We start from the raw sequence: 26,440 nt of genomic DNA, 5'->3' as shown, positions 1-26,440 counted from the left end.
AACTGGGACACCCCCAAATTTTCCATCCCCCAAACCAAAACACCTCCAAATTTTTCATCCCCCAACTGGGACATCTCCAAATTTTCCATCTCCCCAAACCAAAACACCCCCAAATTTTCCATCTCCCAAATGGGACAACTCCACATTTTTCATCCCCCAAACCAAATTTTTCATCCCCAAACTAAAACATCTCCAGATTTTTCATCCTTCAAACCAAAACACCCCCAAATTTTTCATCCCCCAAATGGGACACCTCCAAATTTTCCATCCCCCAAACCAAAAAGTCTCCAAATTTTCCATCCCCCAAACCAAATTTTTCACCCCCAAACCAAATTTTTCATCCCCCAAACCAAATTTTTCATCCCCCAAACCAAAACACCCCAATTTTTCCATCCCCCAAATGGGACACCTCCAAATTTTTCATCCCCCAAACCAAAACACCCCAAAATTTTCCATCCCCCAAACCAAATTTTCCATCCCCCAAATGGGACAACTCCACATTTTTCATCCCCCAAACCAAATTTTTCATCCCCAAACTGGGACATCTCCAGACTTTTCATCCGCCAAACCAAAACACCTCAAAATTTTCCATCCCCCAAACCCAAACACCCCAAATTTTCCATCCCCCAAACCCAAACCCCCCTAGTTTTCCATGCCCCATCCCAGTTTTCCATGGCTTCCCTTCCTGGGGGTGTTTCCCGGGTGCTTTGGTGAGTGGGTGCCTTTGTTTGGCCCCGGCAGTGGAGAAGCGGCCGGCGAAGGCCAAGCGGCGGCACGGCCGCCAGCGGGACATCTCCCTGCGCGTCTCCTCGGTGCTGCCGGGGCTCTGCCATGCCCTGGCCAGGGCCGCCACCTGCCCGTGGAGTGCCACTGTCACCCCCCGCGCCCGCATCCAGCAGCTCTTCCAGGAATACACGGCCCTGGCACAGAACGCTGACACTCCGGTGCCCGCCCCGGTGCCCGCCCCGGTGCCCACCCGGGTGCCCATCCTGATGCCTACCCCGGTGCCCACCCCGTGCCAGGATGAATCCAGCCCTTTCCAGAGACACCCGGAGCAATCCCTGTGCCAGCTGCAGCAATACCTGGCCGACCCCAGCAGCTACACCCTGGCAGTGTCCGCTGCCATCCGCTGCCTGGCTGGCACTGCCCAGGACATTCCCGCTGCCAGCCCGCCTCCGGATGTGCCACCGGAGCCTCCCGCTCCCAGTGAGACCAGTACAAACCCCGGTGCCCCCAGTGCCTCCCAGGATGGGGAAGAGCCCCCAGGAGGTGCCAACATTGCCAGGGGGCAGGAGCAGGGAAGGAGGAAATCCAGCCGGCTCCTGATGAGCAGGAGGAATGTGGAGTCTCCGCCGGAGAATCCTGTGGGAGAGGAAAGCAGGACCAGGGAATTGGGCAAGAGGAAATCCAGCACTGCTCCCTCTCCCAAAAAACCACAATCCACAGGGGCCATGCTCAAACTGGCCAACCTGCAGTCCCCACACAAAAGGAAAAGAGGTGAGTGATGGGAAAAACGGGAATGGAGAAAATGGGAATGGAGAAAATGGGAATGGAGAAAACGGGAATGGAGAAAACGGGAATGGAGAAAACGGGAATGGAGAAAACGGGAATGGAGAAAATGGGAATGGAGAAAATGGGAATGGAGAAAAATGGGAATGGAGAAAATGGGAATGGAGAAAATGGGAATGGAGAAAATGGGAATGGAGAAAAATGGGAATGGCTGAAAATGGGAATGGAGAAAAATGGGAATGGCTGAAGATGGGAATGGAGAAAAATGGGAATGGAGAAAAATGGGAATGGAGAAAAATGGGAATGGAGAAAAATGGGAATGGCTGAAAATGGGAATGGAGAAAAATGGGAATGGAGAAAATGGGAATGGCTGAAAATGGGAATGGAGAAAAATGGGAATGGAGAAAATGGGAATGGCTGAAAATGGGAATGGAGAAAAATGGGAATGGAGAAAATGGGAATGGAGAAAATGGGAATGGAGAAAATGGGAATGGAGAAAATGGGAATGGAGAAAAAGGGGAATGGCTGAAAATGGGAATGGAGAAAATGGGAATGGAGAAAAAGGGGAATGGCTGAAAATGGGAATGGAGAAAAAGGGAATGGAGAAAAATGGGAATGGAGAAAAATGGGAATGGAGAAAAATGGGAATGGCTGAAAAAGGGAATGGAGAAAAATGGGAATGGAGAAAATGGGAATGGAGAAAAATGGGAATGGAGAAAATGGGAATGGAGAAAATGGGAATGGAGAAAATGGGAATGGAGAAAAAGGAATGGGGAAAAATGGGAATGGAGAAAAATGGGAATGGAGAAAATGGGAATGGAGAAAATGGGAATGGAGAAAAATGGGAATGGCTGAAAATGGGAATGGAGAAAAATGGGAATGGAGAAAATGGGAATGGAGAAAATGGGAATGGAGAAAAAGGAATGGGGAAAAATGGGAATGGAGAAAAATGGGAATGGAGAAAATGGGAATGGAGAAAATGGGAATGGAGAAAAATGGGAATGGCTGAAAATGGGAATGGAGAAAAATGGGAATGGAGAAAATGGGAATGGCTGAAAATGGGAATGGAGAAAATGGGAATGGAGAAAATGGGAATGGCTGAAAATGGGAATGGAGAAAATGGGAATGGAGAAAATGGGAATGGCTGAAAATGGGAATGGAGAAAATGGGAATGGAGAAAATGGGAATGGAGAGAAATGGGAATGGAGAAAATGGGAATGGAGAAAAATGGGAATGGAGAAAATGGGAATGGCTCCATCGGGCTGCTCCGGTGGGACACTCCGGTGGGACACTCCGGTGGGACACTCCGGAGTGCCCACGTCCCCTTGGCACACCCCCGTGCCCAGGGCAGGCTGATCCCTCCTGGCAGCATCCAGAGGGGTTCCCACAGCCCCTTGCTCTCCTGGGAAGCAGAACTGAAGGAAAAGGAAGGAATTCAGGGAATGTCAGTCTGGAATTGGGTGTTGTTCCCGTCCTTTGCATGGCCAGGAATTGGTCACCAGTCATTTATTTATGCAGTGAATTCATTACCAAATCCTTTATTTATTTATACAATGAATTCATTACCAAATCATTTATTTATTTATGCAGTGAATTCATTACCAAATCATTGATTTATGCAGTGAATTAATTACCAAATCATTTATTTATGCAGTGATTTCATTACCAAATCAATCATTTATTTATGCAATGAATTTATACCAAATAATTTATTTGATGCATTAATTACCAAATCATTCATTTATTTATACAATGAATTCATTACCAAATCATTTATTTATGCACTAAATTTATTAGCAAATCATTTATTTATGCAGTGAATTTATTACCAAATTATTAATTTCTTTATGCAATGAATTTATTACCAAATCATTCATTTATTTTTGCAGTGTGTTTATTACCAAATAATTTATTTATGCAGTGAATTCATTACCAAATAATTTATTTATGCAATAAATTTATTACCAAATAATTTATTTATGCACTGAGTTTATTACCAAATAATTTATTTATTTGATCCATTTATTACCAAATCATTATTTATGCAATGAATTCATTACCAAATCATTCATTTATTTATACAATGGATTTATTACCAAATCACTTATTTATGCAGTGAATTCATTACCAAATCATTAATTTATTTATGCAATGAATTTATTGCCAAATCATTCATTTATACAATGACATTATTACCAACTCATTCATGTATTTATACAATGAATTCATTACCAAATCATTAATTTATTTATGCAATGAATTCATTACCAAATCATTTATTTGTGCAATAAATTTATTACCAAATAATTTATTTATGCAATGAATTCATTACCAAATCATTTATTTTTGCACCGAGTTTATTACCAAATCACTTATGCAATAAATTTATTGCCAAATAATTTATTTATGCAGTGAATTCATTAACAAATTCTTTATTTATGCAGTGAATTCATTACCAAATCATTCATTTATTTATACAATGGATTTATTACCAAATCGTTTATTTATGTAATGAATTCATTAACAAATCATTTATTTATACAATGAATTCATTACCAAATCATTCATTTATTTATGCAATAAATTTATTACCAAATCATTTATTTATTCGATGCATTTATTACCAAATCGTTCATTTATTTATGCAGTGAATTCATTACCAAATCATTTATTTGTGCAATAAATTTATTACCAAATAATTTATTTATGCAATAAATTAATTACCAAATAATTTATTTATGCAATAAATTTATTACCAAATAATTTATTTATGCAATAAATTAATTACCAAATAATTTATTTATGCAATAAATTAATTACCAAATCATTTATTTATGCAGTGAATTCATTACCAAATCATTTATTTATGCAATAAATTAATTACCAAATAATTTATTTATGCAGTGAATTCATTACCAAATCATTTATTTGTGCAATAAATTCATTACCAAATCATTATTTATACAAATAATTCATTGCCACATCATTATTTATCCAATGACTTTATTACCAACTCATTCATTTCTCCATCCCTTCATTTCTTTTCCCCCCATTCCAGCAGAGCAGGACAAGGAGCAGCCAAACAATCCAAGCCAAGCCCCTTCCCCCCTTAACTCTCCCAAATTCCTCCCTGATGGGGCTCTTCCCAAAGCCAGGAATGTCTTTCCCCCTCCCTGCCCCAGGTGCCGAGGTCCTTTCTGCAGAAATTGTCCCCAAAACGCGGCCCGGAGCTGCTGGGAAGGAACCTCCAACTCCAGAGGGTCCCTGCAGGGAAGCAAAGAGGGCAAAGACTGCGGAAAACTCGGATATTCCAGCGGGAAAAGGGACAAGGAGGAGGTTGCTGAGGAATGTCGGGAAGAGCCCAGGACAAGGTCAGGCCACGGAGCAGGCAGCGAATGGTGAGTGCTGTTCCCTTGGGAATCATTCCCAAAAAAAAAGCTGGGATGGGATGAGGGGAAGGGGATTTTAACTGGGAAAGGGGAAATATTGGGATGTTGGGAAGGAATTCCTGGGGGTTTTTTTAGGCCTGGATTAGTGAGTGAAAAGCACAGAGTTCATGTGTGGAAATTCCTCAAACTCCAAGAAAACTGAAATCCAAAGGAAACCTGAAATATCTCAGGGTGTATTTAAGTGACCAGGGGACATTTTATTGTTCCCTCTGGATCCTGAGCCTTTTATTTCTGGGAATAAACCTTTCCTGGATCACTCAGATTCCCATCCTGGTCCATTTTCCAGTGGCCACAAATTCCTCAAACTCCAAGAAAACTGAAATCCAAAGGAAACCTGAAATATCTCAGGGTGTATTTAAGTGGCCAAGGGACATTTTGTTGTTCCCTCTGGATCCTGTTCCTTTTATTTCTGGGAATAAACCTTTCCTGGATCCCTCAGATTCCCAACTCTGCACATTTTCCAGTATCCATGGAGATGTTTTTTAAGTGTAAAATCCATATTGGAAAGAAACTTTTGTCCCTCCAGACTCAGCCCCTGCCCTGAGGTCCCTGCCAGACTCGGAGCCCTTTCCAGAGGCAGAATTCCTGATCCCTGCCCTGTGTTTCTCTCCCACAGCCCCGGCGGAGCCTCTGCCCACCCTCCCAGCTGAGCTGCCCCTGGAATCCCAAGGGAATGACCTTCATCCTGTGGGAATGGTTGACTTTGGGAACGACTCCCACAACCTGAACCTGCTGGCTGACCTGGCCCTGGGCTCCTGTGTGTTCATCTCCAGGGACAACGAGGCCACCCCAGTGTCCCCCAGCCCTCCAATTGATGCCACTCCATTGTCCCCCAGTCCTCCCAGTGATGCCACCCCAGTGTCCCCCAGCCCTCCAATTGATGCCACTCCATTGTCCCCCAGTCCTCCCAGTGATGCCACTCCATTGTCCCCCAGCCCTCCCATTGATGCCACTCCATTGTCCCCCAGCCCTCCCATTGATGCCACCCCAGTGCCCCCCAGTCCTCCCAGTGACCCCACCCAGGAGCAGGAGGCTCCTCCCAACCCCAAATCCCCTCCTTCCGCCGCCAAAAACCCTCGGTCTGGCAAACGAGCCACCCTCACCAAGGACAAAACGGGATCCAGCGACTCTGCCAGGGACAAACCCCCTGGCATTGCCACCCAGAGCCCTGCCCCTGTGGCAGAGCAGGTGGAGAACCTCTCCCTGCTCTCTGCCGAGCACTCCTACGCCTCGCCGGACACGCTGGAGCCGCCGCCGCAGACGCAGCCCAGTCCCAAACGCCCTTCCAAACCCACCCAAACTGCCCCCAAGGTTGGCAAAGTGCTGCCCTTCTGCCACCAGCAGAGCCAAGCCCACCCCCAGCAGCCCCCCAGGCAGGGCAGGGCAGGGCTGGGCAAAGCCGCGGCCAAGGAGGACTTTGGGCGCAGCCACGCGGTGACGGTGAGCGGGCGCAGGGTGACGGTGACGCGGCGCTGGGAGGGCGAGTACCTGTTCAGCCTGGACACCAAATACACCAACAACGCCATGGAGAAGACGGTCATCAGGGCCCTGCACGGGTGAGGGGCACGGCCTGGGCACGGGGTGGCATCAGGGAGGGTGGGGTTGGCTCAGGGTGGCATCAGGAGGGCTGTGTTGGCTCTGGGTGGCATCAGGAGGGCTGTGTTGGCACCAGGAGGGCTGTGTTGGCTCTGGGTGACATCAGGAGGGCTGTGTTGGCTCTGGGTGACATCAGGAGGGCTGTGTTGGCACCAGGAGGGCTGTGTTGGCTCTGGGTGACATCAGGAGGGCTGTGTTGGCACCAGGAGGGCTGTGTTGGCTCTGGGTGGCATCAGGAGGGCTGTGTTGGCACCAGGAGGGCTGTGTTGGCTCTGGGTGGCATCAGGAGGGCTGTGTTGGCACCAAGGAGGGCTGTGTTGGCTCTGGGTGGCATCAGGAGGGCTTGTGTTGGCTCTGGGTGGCATCAGGAGGGCTGTGTTGGCTCTGGGTGGCATCAGGAGGGCTGTGTTGGCTCTGGGTGGCATCATGAGGGCTGTGTTGGCTCTGGGTGGCATCAGGGTGGGTGGTGTTGGCTCTGGGTGGCATCATGAGGACTGTGTTGGCTCTGGGTGGCATCAGGAGGGCTTGTGTTGGCTCTGGGTGGCATCAGGAGGGCTGTGTTGGCACCAGGAGGGCTGTGTTGGCTCTGGGTGACATCAGGAGGGCTGTGTTGGCACCAGGAGGGCTGTGTTGGCTCTGGGTGGCATCAGGAGGGCTGTGTTGGCACCAGGAGGGCTGTGTTGGCTCTGGGTGGCATCAGGAGGGCTGTGTTGGCACCAAGGAGGGCTGTGTTGGCTCTGGGTGGCATCAGGAGGGCTTGTGTTGGCTCTGGGTGGCATCAGGAGGGCTGTGTTGGCTCTGGGTGGCATCAGGAGGGCTGTGTTGGCTCTGGGTGGCATCATGAGGGCTGTGTTGGCTCTGGGTGGCATCAGGGTGGGTGGTGTTGGCTCTGGGTGGCATCATGAGGACTGTGTTGGCTCTGGGTGGCATCAGGAGGGCTTGTGTTGGCTCTGGGTGGCATCAGGAGGGCTGTGTTGGCTCTGGGTGGCATCATGAGGGCTGTGTTGGCTCTGGGTGGCATCAGGAGGGCTGTGTTAGCACCAGGAGGGCTGTGTTGGCTCTGGGTGGCATCAGGGTGGGTGGTGTTGGCTCTGGGTGGCATCAGGAGGGCTGTGTTGGCTCTGGGTGGCATCAGGAGGGCTGTGTTGGCTCTGGGTGGCATCAGGGTGGGTGGTGTTGGCTCTGGGTGGCATCAGGAGGGCTGTGTTGGCTCTGGGTGGCATCAGGGTGGGTGGTGTTGGCTCTGGGTGGCATCAGGAGGGCTGTGTTGGCACCAGGAGGGTGATATTGGGTCTAGGTGGCATCAGGAGGGCTGTGTTGGCTCTGGGTGGCATCAGGAGGGCTGTGTTGGCTCTGGGTGGCATCAGGAGGGCTCTGGTTGGCACCAGGAGGGCTGTGTTGGCTCTGGTTGGCATCAGGAGGGCTCTGGGTGGCACCAGGAGGGCTGTGTTGGCTCTGGGTGGTTATTTGGGGTGATTTTGTGGTTATTTGGGGTGATTCTGGAGTTATTTTCGGGGGATTGTTTTTATTTTTTGCGGGGTGATTCTGTGATTACTTGGGGTGATTTGGGGATTATTTGGGGTGATTTTGAGGTTATTTTTGGAGGACTATTTTTATTTTTCGAGGGGTGACTCTGTGACCATTTGGGGTGATCCTGTCATTATTTTGGGCTGATTCTGTGACATTGGGGTGACTCTGTGACCATTTGGGGCAATTCCCATTACTTTGGGCTGATCCTGTCATTATTTGGGGTTATTTTGTGACCATTTGGGCTGATCTGCCATTACTTTGGGCTGATCTGTCATTACTTTGGGATGATCCTGTAATTATTTTTGGGGTTATTTTGTGACCATTTGGGCTGATCCTGTCATTACTGTGGGGTGACTCTGTGACCATTTGGGGCAATTCCCATTACTTTGGGCTGATCTGTCATTACTTTGGGCTGATCCTGTCATTATTTTGGGGTTATTTTGTGACCATTTTGGATGATCTGTCATTATTTTGGGGTTATTTTGTGACCATTTGGGCTGATCCTGTCATTACTTTGGGCTGATCTGTCATTACTTTGGAGTGATTCTGTGACATTGAGGTGATTCTGTGACATTGGGGTGACTCTGTGACCATTTGGGGTGATTTTGGAGTTATTTTCAGGGGATTTTTTTTTTAGTTTTCTAGGGATGATTTGGGGATTATTTTGGGGTGACTCTGTGACCATTTGGGGCAATTCCCATTATTTTGGGCTGATCCTGCCATTACTTTGGGCTGATCTGTCATTACTTTGGGCTGATCCTGTCATTATTTTGGGGTTATTTTGTGACCATTTGGGCTGATCTGTCATTACTTTGGGCTGTTCTGTGACATTGGGCTGATTCTGTGACATTGGGGTGACTCTGTGACCATTTGGGGCAATTCCCATTATTTTGGGCTGAGCCTGTCATTACTTTGGACTTATTCTGTCATTACTTTGGGGTTATTCTGTGATTTTTGGGGTGATTCTGTGACCATTTGGGGTGATTTTGGAGTTATTTTCAGGGGATTTTTTTTTAGTTTTCTAGGGATGTTTTGGGGATTATTTGGGGCAATTCTGTCATTACTTTGGGCTGATCCTGTCATTATTTTGGGGTTATTTTGTGGCCATTTGGGCTGATCTGTCATTATTTTGGGCCGATTCTGTGACATGGGGCTGACTCTGTGACCATTTGGGGTGATCCTGTCATTATTTTGGGGTGACTCTGTGACATTGGGCTGACTCTGTGACCATTTGGGGCAATTCCCATTATTTTGGGTGATCCTGCCATTATTTTGGGGTTATTTTGTGACCATTTGGGCTGATCTGTCATTATTTTGGGGTGATTCTGTGCCCATTTGTGGTGATTTTGGAGTTATTTTCAGGGGATTTTTTTTTAGTTTTCTAGGGATGATTTGGGGATTATTTGGGGCGATTCTGCCATTACTTTGGGCTGATCTGTCATTATTTTGGGCTGATCCTGTCATTACTTTGGGCAGATTCTGTCATTATTTTGGGGTTATTCTGTGATTTTTGAGTTGATTCTGTGACCATTTGTGGGTGATTTTGGAGTTATTTTCAGGGGATGATTTTTGGTTTTTTGAGGGATGATTCTGTGACTATTTGGGCTGATCTTGTCATTACTTTGGGCTGACCTGTCATTATTTTGGGGTGATTCTGTGACATTGGGGTGACTCTGTGACCATTTGGGCTGATCCTGTCATTACTTTGGGCTGATCCTGTCATTATTTTGAGGTTATTCTTTGACCATTTGAGCTGATCTTGTCATTATTTTGGGGTGACTCTGTGACCATTTGGGGCAATTCTCATTACTTTGGGCTGATCAGTCATTACTTTGGGCTGATCCTGCCATAATTTTGGGCTGATTCTGTGACATTGGGGTTATTTTGTGACCATTTGGGGCAATTCTCATTACTTTGGGCTGATCTGTCATTACCTTGGGCTGATCTGTCATTACTTTGGGCTGATCCTGTCATTATTTTGGGGTTATTTTGTGACCATTTGGGCTGATCAGTCATTACTTTGGGCTGTTCTGTGACATCGGGATGACTCTGTGACTATTTGGGACAATTCCCATTATTTTGGGCTGATCCTGTCATTATTTTGGGCTGATCTGTCATTACTTTGGGGTTATTTTGTGACCGTTTGGGCTGATCCTGTCATTATTTTGGGCTGATTCTGTGAAATTGGGGTGACTCTGTGACCATTTGGGCTGATCCTGTCATTACTTTGGGCTGATCCTGTCATTATTTTGGGCTGATTCTGTGAAATTGGGGTGACTCTGTGACCATTTGGGCTGATCTGTCATTACTTTGGGCTGATTCTGTGACATTGGGCTGATTCTGTGACATTGGGCTGATTCTGTGACATTGGGGTGACTCTGTGACCATTTGGGGCAATTCCCATTACTTTGGGCTGATCCTGTCATTATTTTGGGGTTATTTTGTGGCCATTTGGGATGATCCTGTCATTACTTTGGGCTGATCTGTCATTACTTTGGGCTGATTTGGTGACATGGGCTGATTCTGTGACATTGGGGTGACTCTGTGACCATTTGGGCTGATCTGTCATTACTTTGGGCTGATCCTGCCATTATTTTGGGCTGATCCTGTCATTATTTTGGGCTGATTCGGTGACATTGGGGTGACTCTGATATTGGGGTGACTCTGTGACCATTTGGGGCAATTCCCATTATTTTGGGCTGATCTGTCATTACTTTGGGCTGATTCTGTGACCATTTGGGCTGTTCTGTCCTTACTCTGGGCTGTTCTGTCCTTACTCTGGGCTGTTCTGTCCTTACTCTGGGCTGATCTGTCCTTACTCTGGGCTGTTCTGTCCTTACTCTGGGCTGTTCTGTCCTTACTCTGGGCTGACCTGTCCTTACTCTGGGCTGACCTGTCCTTACTCTGGGCTGACCCCCCGATGTTCTGGCCCATTCCCCCTCCCTGCAGCCCGTGGGACTCGGACCTGCCCGACGACGTGGAGGAGATGAAGCTGATCCTGCACATGTGGGTGGCCCTTTTCTACAGGAAACCCACCAGGCTGCTCAGCAGCCACAGGAAGGTGGTGGAGCACAACGACCCCAAGAAGTACGTCCTCATCAACAGCTCCCAACGCTTCCTGCGCTTTGGGGACACCTCAGGGGACACCCCTGGGCTGGAGACCTGCCCTGCAGACTCCGGCTCAGACCCTGACCAGACTCCCAGTAGCTCCCTGGATCCCAGTTCTCCCAGTCAGGGATCTTTCCCAGTGGGGAAGAGCCTGGTGGATTCACGGAATGGCGATGCCGGCGTGGACAGCACCGTGTCCTCCTCCTCGGGGGAGCTGCCCTGCCAGCAGGAGGAGGAGGAGGAGGAGGAGCCTTCCTCCACCAGCTGCCCTGAGAGCCTCCCTGAGGGGGTTGTTATCCCTGAGGAGAACCTGGATATGGAAGACATGGAGCCTGTGAGAGCCACAGAGCTGGGAATGATCGAGGAGTTCGTCATTGTGGTGAGTTTGGGGACTCTGCTCAATAAGGGACATCCTTGCACTTGAGGGGTGGGACAATCCAGCTCTTGGGATCTCTGGGAACAGGGAGTGCTCTGGGAACAGGGAATGGGGATCCCCCCCAAAGCAGACCCTGCTGCTCAATGTCTCACTCTGTTTTCTCCTCTCTCCCCCTCCTTTCTCCCCCTCAATCAACTCTCCAACCAAGAGCACAGACCCAAAGAACTTTAGTTTATGCCAAGTGTGTCTTCAAGGACAAAACTTCCACTTTATCAGCTCCTGATCCCCCAGAACTTGGCAGGGAAAGGAGAAATCCCCTCACAGGTGGCAACTGAAAAAACACAGAGCAGAATGTGGACAGTTTTAATTCCCAACATGGGCCCCCAGCACTGATTGTGCCACGTGGGCACAGTTGGAGTCACCACAGAGAAGATTTCGGGCCTCAGTCCAGATCTGGGTGTCCCCTTGGATGGAGATGCCATTCCCAGGCTCTGGCATCCCTCTGGGCAGCAGGGCCTTGGCATGGGGAGAATCCCAAGGGAGCAGGGCCTTTTCCAAGGGGGAGAATCCCAAGAGAGCAGGGCCTTGGCATGGGGAGAATCCCAGGAGAGCAGGGCCTTGGCATGGGCAGAATCCCAGGAGAGCAGGGCCTTGGCATGGGGAGAATCCAATGGGAGCAGGGCCTTGGCATGGGGAGAATCCCAGGAGAGCAGGGCCTTGGCATGGGGAGAATCCCAAGGGAGCAGGGCCTTGGCATGGGGAGAATCCCAGGAGAGCAGGGCCTTGGCATGGGGAGAATCCCAGGAGAGCAGGGCCTTGGCATGGGGAGAATCCCAAGGGATCAGGGCCTTGGCATGGGGAGAATCCAATGGGAGCAGAGCCTTGGCATGGGGAGAATCCAATGGGAGCAGAGCCTTGGCATGGGGAGAATCCCAGTGGGATCAGGGCCTTGGCATGGGGAGAATCCCAGTGGGATCAGGGCCTTGGCATGGGGAGAATCCAATGGGAGCAGGGCCTTGGCATGGGGAGAATCCAATGGGAGCAGGGCCTTGGCATGGGGAGAATCCCAAGGGAGCAGGGCCTTGGCATGGGGAGAATCCAAAGGGCGCAGGGCCTTGGCGTGGGGAGAATCCCAAGGGAGCAGGGCCTTGGCATGGGGAGAATCCCAGTGGGATCAGGGCCTTGGCATGGGGAGAATCCCAGGGGAGCAGGATCATGACATGGATACTCTCCAAAGGGAAAGAATCCCAGGAGAGCAGGGCCTTTTCCAAGGGGGAAGAATCCCAGGGCAGCAGGTTCCTGACATGGATCCTTTCCAAGGGGGAGGAATCCCAAAGAACTCATGGCTGTTCCTGGTGTTCCTGAAGCTCAGTCAGGTCCAAATCCTTTCCTGAGGGATGAGGGAGCCACAAACCTCCCATGTGTGTGCCAGGGGGACATGGCACAGCCTTGCCCTGGTTTGCAGCATCCCCTCTGGGGAAATCCAGGAATATTCCATTCCGGCCAGAGCTTTTAAATCCATTTTTGCAGTTTCTCCAGAGTGGAGGCACTTTGGGAAACACAAACCAGGAATGTTGCTGATGTTTTCCAAGCTTGAATTCTTGGAGCTGAAATAATGAATTTCAAACTTGTGCTCTGAGCAAACCAGCAGCTCCCACAGGAAAGGAAAATCCCAGGGGGTTTTCCATCCATTTTCCTGCCCTGAGGAATAACCTCTGGATTGTGTTGTTCCAGGAGGAATCCTTCCAGGAGGAGCTGGTGGAAGCCACCATCATCTACAGCCCTTCCCATCACCTGGAATGTGCCAGTGGATCCTCAGAGGGGCTGGGCATGGAAAATCCCTTGGGCCCAGCCCCAAATTCCAGCCCAGCTCCATGGACAGACACCCCCAATGGAATTCCTGGAGTCTGGGAGCAGCAGGAGAGCAGCTGGGCAGCGGAATCCCAGGATGGGACTGCTCCTGCCAGGGGTATGGAGGGCACAGCAGGTGCTGGGCATTGCCTGGAGTTGGAGGACAGCACCAAGCCACAGGATTCCATGCCCTTGGAAGTGAGTCCTGGAAGTGCCGATCCTGAGGTACAACTGGAATTACAAGAGCCCTTGGGACAGCCTGGGAAAGAGGAGGGAGAGATGGAGGAGGACAAGGAGGAGACCGAGGACTCTGAGGAGGAAAGCACCTTCCTGGGGCCCGTGGATTTGGTGTTGTCCGAGAGCAGCGACGCCGAGATGGAATGTGAGCAGGAACCAGGGAATTCCGAATATCCAGAGGACTCCATGCTCAGCTCTGCCTCCCTGGCATCCCCCTGCTCTGCCAGGTCAGCCTCAGTGCTGTCAGATGGCACAGAGACTGGCACTCTGGTTGGCTCTCCAGGGTTTCCTGGTGAGATGGCACCGAGCCTGGAGGAGCCCTGGGAAGCTCCGGCCACGCCGGATTCGGAGCCGGGACGTGCTGGAGTGGCCACTGCAGCTCCTGGGAGGTCACCCCATGGCAGTGGGGAGGAGCTGCCCCCTCCTGAGCCAGGCCCTTCCCATGGGGCACAGCCAGACAGCATCACAGGTACCTCTGGACCTGCTGCAGAGACTCCTGGGGAGAGCTTGGAGCAGAAAAACAGGGATCATGAACCCTCTGGAGAAAGCTTGGAGCCCGCTGGGACCAGCCTGGAGCCACCACAGGGCCAGGGACTGGCACTGAACTTGTCCCCTGACTCCAGCTCTCCCTGCCTGCCGTCTCCTGGTGTATCCCTGGATCCTGGGGCTGCTCCAGAGGGCCAGGACAGCGTGGTGGGCATCCAACTGCCATCACAGGGCGGGAGCAGCCACCTTTCCCGGGAATATGGGAGCGATGCTCCTGCTGGTCTCACCTCACAGAGCTCTGGGCAGCCAAACCAAGAGGGGAAGGAGGTTCTGGGGCAGGAGGAGCCTGGCAGGCCTGGAGCAGACCCCACAGCAGTGCTGGATGATCCCATGGGAACAGGGGATGATCCCATGGGAGCAGGGCATGGCCAGGACTTCCCCTCAGACTCCACAGCCGTAGGAGGAGCTCCCAAAGCTGGGCAGGGCAGGGATGTGTGTCCTGGTGCAGGGAATTCCCCCAGGAGCGACAGAGCAGGCCTGGAGGGGACAGAGGATGCAGCACAGGAGCCAGAGGTGCCTCTCCATGCCCTGGATCCAACCTTGGAGGAGGAGGGAATGACTGACACGGAGGAGCCCCCCAGGCAGCAGCAGAGCTTCCCAAAGAGCCCCTCCAGCCCTGCAGACTCTGCTCCCGAGGAGGACACGGAGCCCCCCAGGCCCTCAGGGCACAGCCCATGGAAACCAGGCCTGTGGCAGCCCTGGCATTCCCGTGGGGAAGCCGAGGGAAGTGGGGCTGCCCCGAGCCAGGGCCGTGCCCAGGGCGTGATCCGGTACCCTGCTCCGAGCGCGGCACCACTGGCACGGAGAGTCCCTGCGGATGTGCCGCCAGCTGAGCCAGGAGCCAGGTGGGCTTCTCCTCCCCGTGGAATCCAGCCTGGAATCCAGCCTGGCATCCAGCCTGGAATCCAGGGAGCTGAGCCGGACTCAGCCCCAGCCGTGAGTCCTGGGATGCTCCATCCTGGCACGGATGGCACTCCGGGCGCTGCCTCCTGGCCCTGCTCCCCCTGTGCCAGCCCTGGGAGCCAAGCCAGGGATCCAGAGGAGAGCCAGAGGGAGGAACCCACCCTGCCTGGGCATCCGGGAGGGGAGAGGAGCAGCCCTGGCTCCAGCCCTCCATCATCTCCACAGCGGGAGTCGCCCAGTCCGTGGGGGGAGCCTCACTCTCTGTCCAGGGAAAGGGAATCCAAGGATTTCCCTGATCCACACCGTGCCAGGGAATCTGAGGATTTCCCCGATCCACACCATGCCAGGGAATCTGAGGATTTCCCTGATCCACACCGTGCCAGGGAATCTGAGGATTTCCCTGATCCACACCGTGCCAGGGTATCTGAGGATTTCCATAATCCACACTGTGCCAGGAGGCACTTGGAATCCGAGCACTGTGCCCGGAGGGACATGGAATCTGAGGAATTCCTTGATCCACACCATGCCAGGAGGGACAGGGAATCTGAGGAATTCCTTGATCCACACCATGCCAGGAAGTACAGGGAATCTGAGGAATTCCTTGATCCATACTATGCCATGATGGACATGGAACCTGAGGATTTCCCTGATGCACACCATGCCAGGGAATCTGAGGCATTCCCTGATCCACACCGTGCCAGGAGGCACTTGGAATCCGAGGCATTCCCAGATCCACACCGTGCCAGGGAATCTGAGGCATTCCCTGATCCACACCGTGCCAGGAGGCACTTGGAATCCGAGGCATTCCCAGATCCACACCGTGCCAGGGAATCTGAGGCATTCCCTGATCCACACCGTGCCAGGAGGCACTTGGAATCCGAGGCATTCCCAGATCCACACCATGCCAGGGAATCTGAGGCATTCCCTGATGCACACCGTGCCAGCAGACACAGGGAGTCCGAGGCATTCCCTGATCCACACCACTATGCCAGGAGGCACTTGGAATCCGAGGATTTCCCTGACATCTCAGAAATGGAAGAGGGAGAAATCCTTTCCTCCCCTATGCCGGTGTCACCATTCCATGCCCATGGATATCCCCCCGGAGAAGACCTGGAGTTCAGTGAGAGTGAGGAGGACCCCTTGGATGAATTCCCAAGGGCAGGGCAGTTCCTGAACAGGGACACACAGCCCGGCCTGACCTTCGAGGATCCATCGGAGATTCCATGCGGTGACTCAGAGTGGGAATATCCCGGGATGAATCCGCTGTTCCCACTTCCAGCCAGGGCTTCCCACGGTGCCAGACCCAGGGATGGCACCTGGACTAACAGTGACCCCTCCTGCCTGGAGAGGCTCGGAGAGGCATCCCAGGATTCCCGGCGTTCCGTGATCAGGCGGCACCGCCGGGAGCGGGTCGGCCATTCCCAGGCTGTGCCAAAGCACCAGGGCCGTGCCGGGCAGTGCCACCTGTCCCGCTGGCTGACCGGGGGCTGGAGGGGCAGCGAGGAGGTCACGCAGAGCACCCTGGACATGGAGTGTCTGCGCTTCCACCACAAGCTCCAGCAGATCCTGAGGAGCAGCAAGAGCAATCCAGCCTGTCCGGCTTCCGACGGCGCATTCCCAAAATGCCCGGCACCGCAGAGCAGGAGCCCCATCCAGGTGCCAGTGCCACCCTTGAGCCGGCACCGCCGGAGTGGCCACCACGGCGAGGAGCAGGACCCACCCTGGGACACGAGTGGCCCCTCCCGACGCCGGTGCCAGGCTCGTCCCCACCTGGGCACGGCCCGGCGCGAGCAGCGGGCGCCGGAGCGGCACCAGGACATCGCCGTCATCCTGGACGAGCGCTCCGAGCTGCGCAGGGTGGTGCTGGGCAGGGAGGACGTGGGCAGCGAGGATGGAGAGCCTGGCAGCGAAGGGATGGGCACGGCACAGCCAGCAAAGAGGGTGGCATTCGATGACACCATCGGCGAGCTGTGCGGGGCCCTGCGGAGCCACCTCCACCGAGTGGCCACCGACGCCACCGCCGCGGCACAGCCCGGCATGTTCCACCTGGTGGAGACCGGCAAGGAGCCCTTCTTTGAGAGGCTGAAGGTAAGAGCCAGGGCCACCAGCTGGGGACAAGTGGTGGCACCAGGGTGGGGAAAGGTGGCACAGCCAGGAGCCACCTCTGGTGTCTCAGCTTTGGGATCACAGGGAAAGGTGGCACAGCCAGGAGCCACCTCTGGTGTCTCACCTTGAGGCATTGGGGTCACAGGGAAAGGTGGCACAGCTAGAAGTCACCTCTGGTGTCTCAGCTTGACAGGGAGAGGTGGCACAGGCAGGAGCCACGTCTGGCATCTCAGCTTTGGGATCACAGGGAAAGGTGGCACAGCCAGGAGCCACCTCTGGTGTCTCACCTTGAGGCATTGGGGTCACAGGGAAAGGTGGCACAGGCAGGAGCCACCTCTGGTGTCTCAGCTTTGGGATCACAGGGAAAGGTGGCACAGCCAGGAGCCACCTCTGGTGTCTCAGCTTGGCAGGGAGAGGTGGCACAGCCAGGAGCCACCTCTGGCATCTCAGCTTTGGGATCACAGGGAAAGGTGGCACAGCCAGGAGCCACCTCTGGTGTCTGAGCTTGACAGGGAGAGGTGGCACAGCCAGGAGCCACCTCTGGTGTCTCAGCTTGGTAGGGAAAGGTGGCACAGGCAGGAGCCACCTCTGGCATCTCACCTTGAGGCATTGGGGTCACAGGGAAAGGTGGCACAAGCAGGAGCCACCTCTGGTGTCTCAGCTTGGCAGGGAGAGGTTTGCACAGCTAGGAGCCACCTCTGGCATCTCAGCTTTGGGATCACAGGGAAAGGTGGCACGGCCAGGAGCCACCTCTGACATCTCACCTTGAGGCATTGGGGTCACAGGGAAAGGTGGCACAGGCAGGAACCACCTCTGACATCTCACCTTGAGGCATTGGGGTCACAGGGAAGGGTGGCACAGGCAGGAGCCACCTCTGGTGTCTCAGCTTGGCAGGGAGAGGTTGGTACAGGCAGGAGCCACCTCTGGCATCTCAGCTTTGGGATCACAGGGAAAGGTGGCACAGGCAGGATCCACCTCTGGCATCCCAGCTTGGCTCCCACCTCCAGGCATTGGGATCACTGGGATCATTGGGGTCATTGAGGATGGGCAGCATCCTTAGGATTGAGTCATCATCGAATCCTGGAATGGTTTAGGTTGGAAAAGAGCTTAAAGGGCATCCAACCCCTGCCATGGGCAGGGACACCTCCCACTGTCCCAGGAGCTCCAGCCTGGCCTTGGACACTGCCAGGGATGGATCCAGGGGCAGCCACAGCTTCTCTGGGAAATCCAGCCCCTGTGCACCCTTCAGCCAGAAATTCCTTCCCAATATCCCTCTAAATCTACTCAAATCTTTGAGTCTGAAGCCCAACCATCCCCAGCACTGCCAGGGCCACCACTGACCACGTCCCCAAGTGCCACATCCATGTGGATATTCAATCCCTCCAGGGATGGGAATTCCACCACCTCCCTGGGCAGCCCCTTCCAGTACCTGAGCACCCTTTTGGTGGGGGAATTTTCCCTCATATCCAACCTGGACCTCCCCTGGCACAGTCTGAGGCCATTCCCTCTTTTCCTGTCCTTGAACATCCATCCCATGGGCCAGCACAGGTGGGAAGTTCAGGAAGCACAGCCTGAGGCCATTCCCTCTTTTCCTGTCCCTTGAACATCCATCCCATGGGCCAGCACAGGTTGCAATTCAGGCAGCCCAAACTCAGCTCTCCAAGGTGGCTTTTCCTGGAGCTCTTGTTCCGTGGTTGGAAATTCAGGGAGAGTGATTTCCTGGGACGATTTCCTGCCATGGAATACCAAAGAGGCCCCATCCATGGCACAGTGAGAGGCTTGATGTGCTTTCCCAGAAGGTTTTCAGGGATAAGTCTGTGGCTTTTTCCTCCCCTTCCAGCTGGAGCCCCAGCCTGGATCCAGCAGCGCTCCCACAGCATCCCATCCCTCTCCCATTCCACAGGCCCCATCCCACCCCTGTCCCTGTGTTCCCAGGCAGGTGTGTGCCTGGATCTGCCCCTCCCAAGGCTGCCCGTGGTTTCTGTTGCAGGCCCAGCTGAGGAAGGAGGGCTGGGTGAGGACAGACCCCCTGAGCTTCTGCCGGGGCCGGCGCCGCGACGGGGACCGGCTGCTCGTCATCCTCAGGAACCAGGACATCTCCTCCCACATCCACAGCGTGAGGATCCCCAGCCCCTGTCCTGCCCCTCCTCCTCAATCCCAGGGAAAGGCTGGAGCAGCCCAGGGCAAAGGGGAGAGGCTGGGCTGTGCCTGCTGGGAATGCTGTGTCCCTGTATCCACAGGGAATGAATGGGCTGTGTCCCTGTATCCACAGGGAATGAATGGGCTGTGTCCCTGTATCCACAGGGAATGAATGGGCTGTGTCCCTGTATCCACAGGGACTGGGCTGTGTCCCTGTATCCACAGGGACTGGGCTGTGTCCCTGTATCCACAGGGAATGGGCTGTATCCCTGTATCCACAGGGACTGGGCTGTGTCCCTGTATCCACAGGGACTGGGCTGTATCCACAGGGACTGGGCTGTGTCCCTGTATCCACAGGGACTGGGCTGTATCCCTGTATCCACAGGGACTGGGCTGTGTCCCTGTATCCACAGGGACTGGGCTGTGTCCCTGTATCCACAGGGAATGGGCTGTATCCCTGTATCCACAGGGACTGGGCTGTGTCCCTGTATCCACAGGGACTGGGCTGTGTCCCTGTATCCACAGGGACTGGGCTGTATCCACAGGGACTGGGCTGTGTCCCTGTATCCACAGGGAATGGGCTGTATCCCTGTATCCACAGGGAATGCTGTATCCCTGTATCCCCAGGGAATGGGCTGTGTCCCTGTATCCACAGGGAATGGGCTGTATCCACAGGGAATGGGCTGTGTCCCTGTATCCACAGGGCCTGGGCTGTGTCCCTGTATCCACGGGGAATGGGCTGTATCCCCAGGGAATTGGCTGTGTCCACAGGGAATGGGCTGTATCCACAGGGAATGGGCTGTATCCACAGGGAATGGGCTGTATCCACAGGGAATGGGCTGTGTCCACAGGGACTGGGCTGTGTCCCTGTATCCCCAGGGAATGGGCTGTATCCCCAGGGAATTGGCTGTGTCCCTGTATCCCCAGGGAATGGGCTGTATCCCTGTATCCACAGGGCCTGGGCTGTGTCCCTGTATCCCCAGGGCCTGGGCTGTGGGGCCAGCAGTGCTGGGGTCCTGCAGGGGATCCCTGGGCCTGGCTGACTCTGTGTCTGGGCAGGTGCCGGGGCTGCTGGAGCTCAAGTGCTGTCCCGGTGTGGTGTTTGCCGGCGTGGACAGCGCCGAGGACGTCACCGGGCACACCTTCCAGGAGCTGTTCCACACCGGGGGCTTCCTGGTGTCCGACCACTCCCTGCTGGAGTCGCTGTCCCTGGGTGAGTCTGGGGGCACAGACAGGGGGTGGCAGCTCCCAGGGGTCCCAGAAAGTAGTGGCAGTGATGGGTTGTACAGGGACACTCAGCCTGGAGAACCTTGGAATGGTTTGGGTGGGAAGGACCTGAAAGCCCACCCAGTTCCACCCCCAACCCCTCCCACTGTCCCAGGTGCTCCAGCCTGGCCTTGGACACTGCCAGGGATGGATCCAGGGGCAGCCACAGCTTCTCTGGGAAATCCAGCCCAGCCCCTGCCCACCCTCCCACCCACCAATCCCTTCCCAACAGCCCCCCCAGCCCTGCCCTCTGGCACTGGGAAGCCATTCCCTGTGTCCTGCCCCTCCAGGCCTTGGCCCCAGTCCCTCCCCAGCTCTCCTGGAGCCCCTTCAGGCCCTGCCAGGGGCTCTCAGCACTCTGGGGCCCCACTGGACACAGCAATTGGGCACTGCCTGTGCCAGGAGCATCCTCAGCTCTGCTTGCCCTCCTGGATGCAGCAATTCCCTTGGCTGGGAATGGTTCAGAGCAGAGAGACCTGGAAGCACCAAGGGTGGAGCCAAAATCTCCTGATTGATGGGAATGCTGGGATGGGTTGGGTTGGAAGGGACTTAAAGCCCATCCAGTTCCAACCCCAACCCCTCCCACTGTCCCAGGAGCTCCAGCCTGGCCTTGGACACTGCCAGGGATGGATCCAGGGGCAGCCACAGCTTCTCTGGGAAATCCAGCCCAGCCCCTGCCCACCCTCCCAGCCAGGAATTCTATCCCAATATCCAATGGCAAAGGGAGGAGAAAGGGGGGACCTTGTTGCTTTTGTGGGATGGGAAGTGAGAGAACTGAGCCAGTCCTGGAGGGAAACAGGGGTGGGACAGGGGCAGGGGGACAGGGAGAAGGGGAGACAGGGAGTGACAGGGACAAGGGGTGACAGGGACAGGGGGTAACAGGAAAAAGGGGGAGACAGGGGCAAGGGGGTGATAGGGACAAAGGGGAGACAGGGACAGGAAGTGACAGGGACAAGCTGCAGTTATTTCAGGTGTTATTGGGGATCCAACTGCCCCTTCTCCTCACCCTGTGGCTCTTGTGTCCCCAGCCCAGCTGAAGGAGGTGCTGAAGGTGCTGGAGAAGCTCAGCAGGAGCGGGAGGTGGAAGTGGCTCCTTCACTACAGGGAGAGCAAGAAGCTCAAAGGAGACCTCAGGTGAGTGGCAGGTGGGTTTGGCACCTGCAGGGGGTGGAACAGCAGGAACTGGGACCTGGAGAGGATCACATGGGCTGGAATTTGGGCTTGGGTGGGATCCTGGGGGAGGCAGAGCCCTGGCAGCAGTTCCTGCCCCTCTGTACACCCATGAGACCCTTCCCTGTCCCAGGACATCCTCAGGGAATGCTCCAGCCTCATCCCTGGCTAAAATCCCTGGGATCATCCATGGCCTTGAGGTGCTCCAGCATCATTAAAACATCTCCCTGTTCTCCCACTGTCACCCCCTGGGCTCTGCAGTGTCACCTGTGCCAGCTGTCCCTGTGTCCCCTCCCAGCCCCCTGTGCCAGTCCCTGCTCAGGGCTCTGTGGTGTCACCTGTGCCAGCTGTCCCTGTGTCCCCTCCCAGCCCCCTGTGCCAATCCTGCTCAGGGCTCTGCAGTGTCACCTGTGCCAGCTGTCCCTGTGTCCCCTCCCAGCCCCCTGTGCCAGTCCCTGCTCAGGGCTCTGCAGTGTCACCTGTGCCAGCTGTCCCTGTGTCCCCTCCCAGCCCCCTGTGCCAGTCCCTGCTCAGGGCTCTGCAGTGTCACCTGTGCCAGCTGTCCCTGTGTCCCCTCCCAGCCCCCTGTGCCAATCCTGCTCAGGGCTCTGCAGTGTCACCTGTGCCAGCTGTCCCTGTGTCCCCTCCCAGCCCCCTGTGCCAGTCCCTGCTCAGGGCTCTGCAGTGTCACCTGTGCCAGCTGTCCCTGTGTCCCCTCCCAGCCCCCTGTGCCAGTCCCTGCTCAGGGCTCTGCAGTGTCACCTGTGCCAGCTGTCCCTGTGTCCCCTCCCAGCCCCCTGTGCCAATTCCTGCTCAGGGCTCTGTGGTGTCACCTGTGCCAGCTGTCCCTGTGTCCCCTCCCAGCCCCCTGTGCCAATCCCTGCTGGGCAGGAGGGAAAACATTCCCGATTTCCCAAATCCAACCCACAGCCCGGTGGGAGAACAAACCCTGCCCCGGCCCAGACCACTGCAGACCAATACAAACCAGCACACCCAGTACAGACCAGTACAAACCAGCACACCCAGTACAAACCAGCACAGCCAACCAAACCAGCACCCCCATTATGGATAAATACAAACCAGCACCCCCAGTACAGACCAGTGCAAAACAGCACCCCCAGTACAAACCAGTACAAACCAGCACAGCCAACCAAACCAGCACCCCCATTATAGATCAGTACAGACCAGCACCCCCAGTACAGCCAACCCAAACCAGAACAGCCAGTACAGACCAGTGCAAGCAAACCAGCACCCCCAGTATAAACCAGCACCCCCAGTACAAACCAGCACCCCCAGGAGGAGCTGCCTGGAGTGAGGAGTCCCTTTGGGTCCCTGCAGTGACACCGGAGTGTGGGACCAGCCATGGGTCTGGAAACCCCCCTTGGCAGGGCTGGGGGGCACAGGGGGGGCACAGCAGAGACACAGCAGGGCAGGGGGGGCACAGAGGGGACACAGCAGGTACAGGGGAGGCACAGGGGGGGCACAGCAGAGCAGGGGGGGCACAGCAGGTACAGGGAGGGCACACAGGGGACACAGCAGGTACAGGGGGGACACAGCAGGGCAGGGGGGGCACAGAGGGGACACAGCAGGTACAGGGGAGGCACAGGGGGGGCACAGCAGAGGCACAGCAGGGCAGGGGGGGCACAGGGGGGACACAGCAGGTACAGGGAGGGCACAGGGGGGCACAGCAGGTACAGGGGGAGCACAGCAGGGCAAGGGGGGCACAGGGGGGCACAGCAGGGCAGGGGGGGGCACAGAGGGGACACAGGGGGGCACAGCAGTGCAGGAGGGGCACAGGGGGGGCACAGCAGAGACACAGCAGGGCAGCCCCTGATGTTTTTGCCCCTCTCCCTCAGGACAGACCCCGCTGCCCTCGGGAAGCAGCGGCTGCTGCGCTGGGGCCAGGCCGTGGGGCTGCTGGAGCCGCTGCCCTTCCACACCTGCGACAGCCTCGCCCAGGGCCAGGGCCAGAGGCAGTGCCAGGGCCACGGCCACAGCCAGTGCCAGCGCCGCGGCTGCCAGCTCGGGGCATGGCAGAGCTGCCTGAGGGCACTGCAGGTGCAGCACGTGGGGGCCAGGCTGGCCGTGTTCCTCACAGGTGAGGGGGTGTCTGTGCCTCACAGGTGAGGGGGCACAGGGCAGGGGGTACAGGGGTGTGGGGGTGTCTGTGCCTCACAGGTGAGAGGGCACAGGGCAGGGGGCTGTTCCTCACAGGTGATGGGGTGTCTGTGCCTCACAGGGGAGGGGGGCACAGGGGAGGGGGGCACAGGGCAGGGGGCACAGGGGTGTGGGGGTGTCTGTGCCTCACAGGTGAGAGGACACAGGGGAGGGGGGCACAGGGGAGGGGGTGTCTGTGCCTCACAGGTGAGAGGGCACAGGGCAGAGGGGGGCACAGGGCAGGGGACTGTTCCTCACAGGTGAGGGGGTGTCTGTGCCTCACAGGTGAGAGGGTGGCACAGGTGAGGGCACAGGGCAGGGGTGGCTGTTCCTCACAGGTGAGGGGACTGACAGGTAAGGGGGTGTGTCTCACACCCAAGGGCTGTGTAGGTCACAGGTAAGAGACCTCAAGGTCTTAACTTGACCTGAAGTGATGGAGGAGGGACCAGGATTGCCTCATTCCCCCCATTCCTGCTGGAATTGCTCACCTGGTGTCTGAGTCGGGTGTGTAAAGTGAACAGATCTTTGGGAGTCTCCCGAATTCCTCAGGGTTTGGAGCCCCTGGGTGGCATCACATGCCCCTCCAATTCTGGTCCCGCTGGGGCAAGGCTGTTTGCCACCAGCTCTGCTCCCACAGGCAGGACACAGCAATCCCTGTGGGATTTGGGGACATTTCCTGCAGCTTTGGGAAGCACCTCGTTCCTGGGAATTCACGGAGCTGCTCCTTCCCTCCCAGAACACCCTGGAGCCTGCAGGGACATCCTGGAGAGCCAAGGGATCCTGGTGATGGATGTCAGCACCTTCCTGGACACGCTGCTGGACGTGGCTGCTCCCTTCAAGAGGAGCTACTGGTGAGGAGGAAGGCTTGGGAGCAATCCCAAAAATCTGGGAGCAGCCCCTGGGTTGTGGAAGCAGCTCCTGCGTTGTGGGAGTAGTTCTGGGAGCAGCCTCTGGGTTTTTGGGAGTAGTTTCTGGGTTGTGGAAGCAGCTCCTTGAGCAGCTCCTGGGTCATGGGAGCAGTTCCTGGGTTTTTGGGAGCAGTTCCTGGAGCAGCCCTTGGGATTTTGGGAGCAGTTCCTGGAGCAGCCCTTGGGATTTTGGGAGCTGGGATCCAGCTGCTCCTGCGGTGCTGGGTACAGGATCTGCTGGCACTCAGGGTGACTCCTGGGTCCGTGGTTGGGAGAGCTGCACTTGGCACTGTTTGGAATGGGAAACACTTCCTGCCTTTTCCTGGGAAGCTCTCCAGGAGTGAGGAGTGAGCAGAGCAGTGACCTTTGCCACGTCTCTCTGTGTTGCAGGTGACAAAGCGAAGCCACCACGTGGCTCCTCCCCTCGGTGGCACCACTTGGGGCATCCCAATCCTGCTGGGACAGCCCCAGGTCCCAGCGGGCTCCGGGTGGCACAGGAAGGCCCATCCCAATCCTGCACCTCCCCCTTGGTTAGAGGGGGCAGAGCAGAATCCCCCCTGGGGGTTCATTCCCTGCCCTCCTGTTGCATCATAGAACAGGTTTTAAACGTGACACAGGTTTTAAATGTGACACAGTTATAACTTATTAGAGTGTTCCCAAGTGTTTGATGCCGTTGTTGTGGGAAGGAATAGGAAAACCAATCCCCAGAGGCTGTTGCTACTTGGAAGGAGTGTTTGGAAGGACAAGGAACCCGTTCCCACGTGGCTGTGGCCATGCCCTGCCCTCCCCACACTACATTTATCTCCCTCCCCTGTTGCCTCACGGTACCATTTCCATGCTGGGAGTCCATTCCAGCACGTGGAATTCCTGTAAATACTGGGATGCAGGGGCAGAGAAAGGCTGTTCTTTATGGAGAGGCCACGGTGGGTCCCTGGGCCCGGCCCTGGCACGGCAGGAACAGGGTTTGTCCTCTTTTATTTTGGGTATTTTAAAGAAATGAATTCTAGGCCCTTCTGTACAGGATGAGTTTGTAAAGTTTGAGTAATAAAACAAACAAACAAAAAGTTTGACACTGCTGCTTTCTGGAGAGGGATCATCTCCCAGCACCAGGAAGGGAGCACAGGGATTTTCCCAGGTTTTCCTGGGACATTCACAGGGATCAGCTTCACTCTGCATTGACCTCCAGGCAGGAAGGAGAGAGGGAGCTGGCCCGTGGTGGCTCCTGGATGGTGGATCCCATCCTGTTCCCTGTGCTGAGCCGGAGAACACCAGGAGGGATCACAGGATCTCTGAGGGGAGGGAAGGGCTGGTTCCCACCTGGATTTGGGAAGGCTCAGCCTGGCACAGCCCCAGGGAGGAAGTGCAGGGCATGGAGAACTTCCAGGCCTGGCTGGAAACGGGAAGGTGGTTCCTGGAAGTGCCACCCCGGGAAGAGGAAGTGCCCAAAGAGAGGGAGGGGCAGCCACAGGCAGGGTGAGCTCAGCTTTGTGCTGGGGCAGGATCCCAAAGCCCAATTCCTCAGCACCAGCCCAAGGGTATTCCGAGATATTTCCTGGTTTTCCTGGCACTGCTGTGGCCAAACACCAGCC

At 55.1% G+C, this 26,440-nt stretch overlaps 1 protein-coding gene across 1 annotated transcript in view; it reads left to right on the top strand.

Annotated features, from left to right (window-relative positions):
* Nucleotides 1-26,211, top strand: part of TASOR2 (transcription activation suppressor family member 2) — a 48,982-nt gene extending 22,771 nt beyond the window's left edge. Inside the window, exons 15-25 of the mRNA XM_071552913.1 lie at nucleotides 742-1,497; nucleotides 4,692-4,907; nucleotides 5,575-6,514; nucleotides 11,034-11,571; nucleotides 13,303-17,193; nucleotides 19,202-19,327; nucleotides 20,410-20,563; nucleotides 21,645-21,750; nucleotides 23,643-23,884; nucleotides 24,680-24,794; nucleotides 25,242-26,211. Coding sequence (XP_071409014.1) covers nucleotides 742-1,497; nucleotides 4,692-4,907; nucleotides 5,575-6,514; nucleotides 11,034-11,571; nucleotides 13,303-17,193; nucleotides 19,202-19,327; nucleotides 20,410-20,563; nucleotides 21,645-21,750; nucleotides 23,643-23,884; nucleotides 24,680-24,794; nucleotides 25,242-25,245 — 7,088 coding nt within the window. The 3' untranslated portion in view covers nucleotides 25,246-26,211. The remainder of the gene's footprint in view (nucleotides 1-741; nucleotides 1,498-4,691; nucleotides 4,908-5,574; nucleotides 6,515-11,033; nucleotides 11,572-13,302; nucleotides 17,194-19,201; nucleotides 19,328-20,409; nucleotides 20,564-21,644; nucleotides 21,751-23,642; nucleotides 23,885-24,679; nucleotides 24,795-25,241) is intronic.
* Nucleotides 26,212-26,440: the final 229 nt, after the last annotated feature.

This window comes from Pithys albifrons, chromosome 3, assembly GCF_047495875.1.
Source record: "Pithys albifrons albifrons isolate INPA30051 chromosome 3, PitAlb_v1, whole genome shotgun sequence".
NCBI lineage: Eukaryota > Metazoa > Chordata > Aves > Passeriformes > Thamnophilidae > Pithys > Pithys albifrons.
This window is presented reverse-complemented; position numbering and strand designations above follow the sequence as displayed.